The sequence below is a fragment of the Physcomitrium patens genome, chromosome 3 (assembly GCF_059467195.1).
Source record: "Physcomitrium patens ecotype Gransden chromosome 3, ASM5946719v1, whole genome shotgun sequence".
NCBI lineage: Eukaryota > Viridiplantae > Streptophyta > Bryopsida > Funariales > Funariaceae > Physcomitrium > Physcomitrium patens.
This window is the reverse complement of record NC_143412.1, coordinates 12,784,666-12,787,487: the sequence shown is the minus strand read 5'-3', so window position 1 is coordinate 12,787,487 and position 2,822 is coordinate 12,784,666. Positions and strand designations below refer to the sequence as shown.

Here is a 2,822-nt window from a genome sequence, read left to right as displayed (position 1 = left end):
ATCACGCGAGGGGGAAATTCTTCTTCCCCGTTGCCCGCCTCGACCCCATTCCTAGGATAGTTCCGTCATTGCGGGTCCCTAACAGCAAGGAGGTGGAAGCGTAAAGACGTTAAGAATCCCTTCCCATGTGGGAATAGAAATCATCCTGTTCATTTCGCCCACCGATTGACAACCGCCACGTCGAACAAGGCACAGGAACCCAGTGGCCAGAACGCTTCCACCGCAAGGTTCGGTTTTGACGAGTTCGGGAGGGTTTCGTCTGGAGCGTCGCGTAGGGCTGTAGATCACATCAGAAAGCGAAAAATATGCAATTTAGCAATCCGACGTCGATATATCCTATTCTCAGATATTTTTGTTTAGTAGTGCTCAAATTTTGTCAAAAACAACATTAAATGTGGGTGATAAGTAGGCTGGAGAGTAGCCAACCTCGGTGAGTTGAGAATCCATCGTAGTGCGCAGTTGTGAAGGGATCGAAGCAGGCTTGAGAAGTTTTGTAGCCATGGCGGGTCGAGGAGTGCTCTTAACGGTGCTTGTAGTGTTTGTTCTTGCTGGGCTTGTCGCCTCCTTGCCGCTTAGGGATGTAATTCAGCAAGTGACCGACGGTGTGCGTGTCGATGGGAGCGTGGAGCAGTTTGCGCATGCACTACTTGGTGCGGAGAAGCAGTTCGAGAGCTTCATAAAGGAGTTTGGGAAAGTTTATCACACCGTGGAGGAGTATGAGCACCGCTTCAAGGTGTTCAAAAGCAATTTGTTGAGGGCGTTGAAGCACCAGGCGCTTGACCCCACGGCCAGCCATGGCGTGACGATGTTCTCGGACTTGACGGAGGAGGAGTTCGCGACCCAGTACCTAGGTTTGAAGCGGCCCTCGGCCCTTTCCACCGCCCCAACTGCAGAGCCTCTACCCACCGGTGACTTGCCGCCCAGTTTCGATTGGAGAGAGAAGGGTGCCGTTGGTCCCGTGAAGAACCAGGTAATGGGGTTGATTGCTTGATTTTCATGTAACATTTTTTTCACCGCGGTCGAGATCATATGGCTCTGTTGTTTGAAGGATCTTGCAGCGTGTTAAGCCTTGCACGTTGCTGGCTGTGGTGCAAACCTTGCGTCTCTTCGCATGATGTTGCATCGTTGAAATCACTCCTAGCTTACAATTACAACATTTTGTGTGGTGATTCCGTTTATGTTCTTGGTGTGTGGCTGAGTCTTGTAGGTAGGGCTTCAGTTTCTTAGTTGTGCTGTTTATTCGATGTGGGAAGTCTCAATTATTTTATCTCTTTGATGGTATTTCTTTGGGTTGTTTGTCTTCGAATTGTACGTCAACTAATGAGCTTTGTGTACGCTCAAATGTTGCAGGGAAGCTGTGGTTCTTGCTGGGCTTTCAGCACGACGGGTGCAGTGGAAGGCGCACATTTTTTGGCCACTGGAAAGCTTCTGAGTCTGAGTGAGCAACAATTGGTGGACTGTGACCATCAGTGTGATCCTGAAGAAGCACAAGCTTGCGATGCTGGATGCGGGGGTGGCTTAATGACAAACGCTTACAAGTATGTTGAAGAAGCTGGAGGCTTGGAACTGGAGTCCGACTACCCTTACAAGGGCCGAGATGGAAAGTGCCAATTTAATCCTAACAAGGTAGCAGCTAAGGTGTCAAACTTCACCAACATTCCCATTGACGAAGACCAGGTGGCTGCCTATTTGATCAAGAGTGGGCCCCTCGCTAGTAAGTTTCTCTACTAACTTCCTATCATTTTTCTTTCAACTTTTTGTGCTGTTGATCCTGCCGTCTTTTGTATCGACACAGCTGTGTAATTCTTTCATGCTATCTGTAAACCACGGGGGTATAATTGCAAATCTTCTTCTCATCTGAGATAGACTGTCCACGTTTGGAATTTTGTGAAGTTGGACGATATCAAGTGTCTCCATTTGAAGTGGAGTGCCCTTATAATTGAGATTGTGAGAGCGGTGATGATGAGATTATAACTGGACCGCTCGTGAATATTATTTGTTTTGTGCAGTTGGCATAAATGCCGAGTTTATGCAAACTTACGTGGCTGGAGTGTCATGCCCCATCTTTTGCAACAAGAGGAACCTTGATCACGGTGTCCTGTTGGTTGGTTATGCTGAGCATGGGTTTGCTCCTGCACGCCTTGCTTACAAGCCTTACTGGATCATCAAGAATTCATGGGGACCAATGTGGGGCGACAAGGGCTACTACAAGATCTGCCGTGGTCACGGCGAGTGTGGTTTGAACACCATGGTTTCTGCTGTGGCTGCGAATGTTGATGTGTAAATTATTTCCCCATCGACTGTGAAAGCCCTTGTTTCGTCAATTGAGTCCATAAATTTACAGCACCAAGTCCGTGCTTGTGATTTAGGAATTCAGTGAGAATGAAGGACTTGGCTTACAACACTGTCTGCGGCCTAGAAATAGTATTTATACCTTGTAATCGTGCAGTTGTAGTTGATTTAGCTAAAATCTGGGAACAATTATGTTTGCAGCATCAAACTCTCAAACAATTCTAATGCTGGATGTGGATACCTAGTTGTTGAGAATGTCCTATATGCATGATGTACAGTTAATGAAGAAATGATCCAATAATGAAGAAGACATTTAACTATGCAAATGTGGACTAATAATATAATTTCTTAATGTTTCAAAATTGTAGTTTTTTGTTTTGAGATTGTACATGATTTGAGGATTCTAAGTGTCTTTTGATATATTTACGTGTGTTTATTAAATCTGCGAACTTAAAATGCGGATTGTGTAAGTGTGTGTTTTATGTGGCTTAGTAAACCTTAAAAAGTTATGTATTAGTTTAATTTTTTAA

The 2,822-nt window shown here is 45.4% G+C and overlaps 1 protein-coding gene across 1 annotated transcript; it reads left to right on the top strand.

The window, feature by feature from the left end:
- Window positions 1–444: 444 nt before the first annotated feature.
- On the top strand, window positions 445–2,618 carry LOC112280288 (cysteine proteinase 15A). The gene is made up of 3 exons (XM_024515614.3): window positions 445–970; window positions 1,351–1,714; window positions 2,010–2,618. Exons 1-3 carry the CDS (start codon window positions 500–502, stop codon window positions 2,282–2,284), a joined length of 1,110 nt encoding a protein of 369 aa, XP_024371382.1. The 5' UTR covers window positions 445–499; the 3' UTR covers window positions 2,285–2,618.
- Window positions 2,619–2,822: the final 204 nt, after the last annotated feature.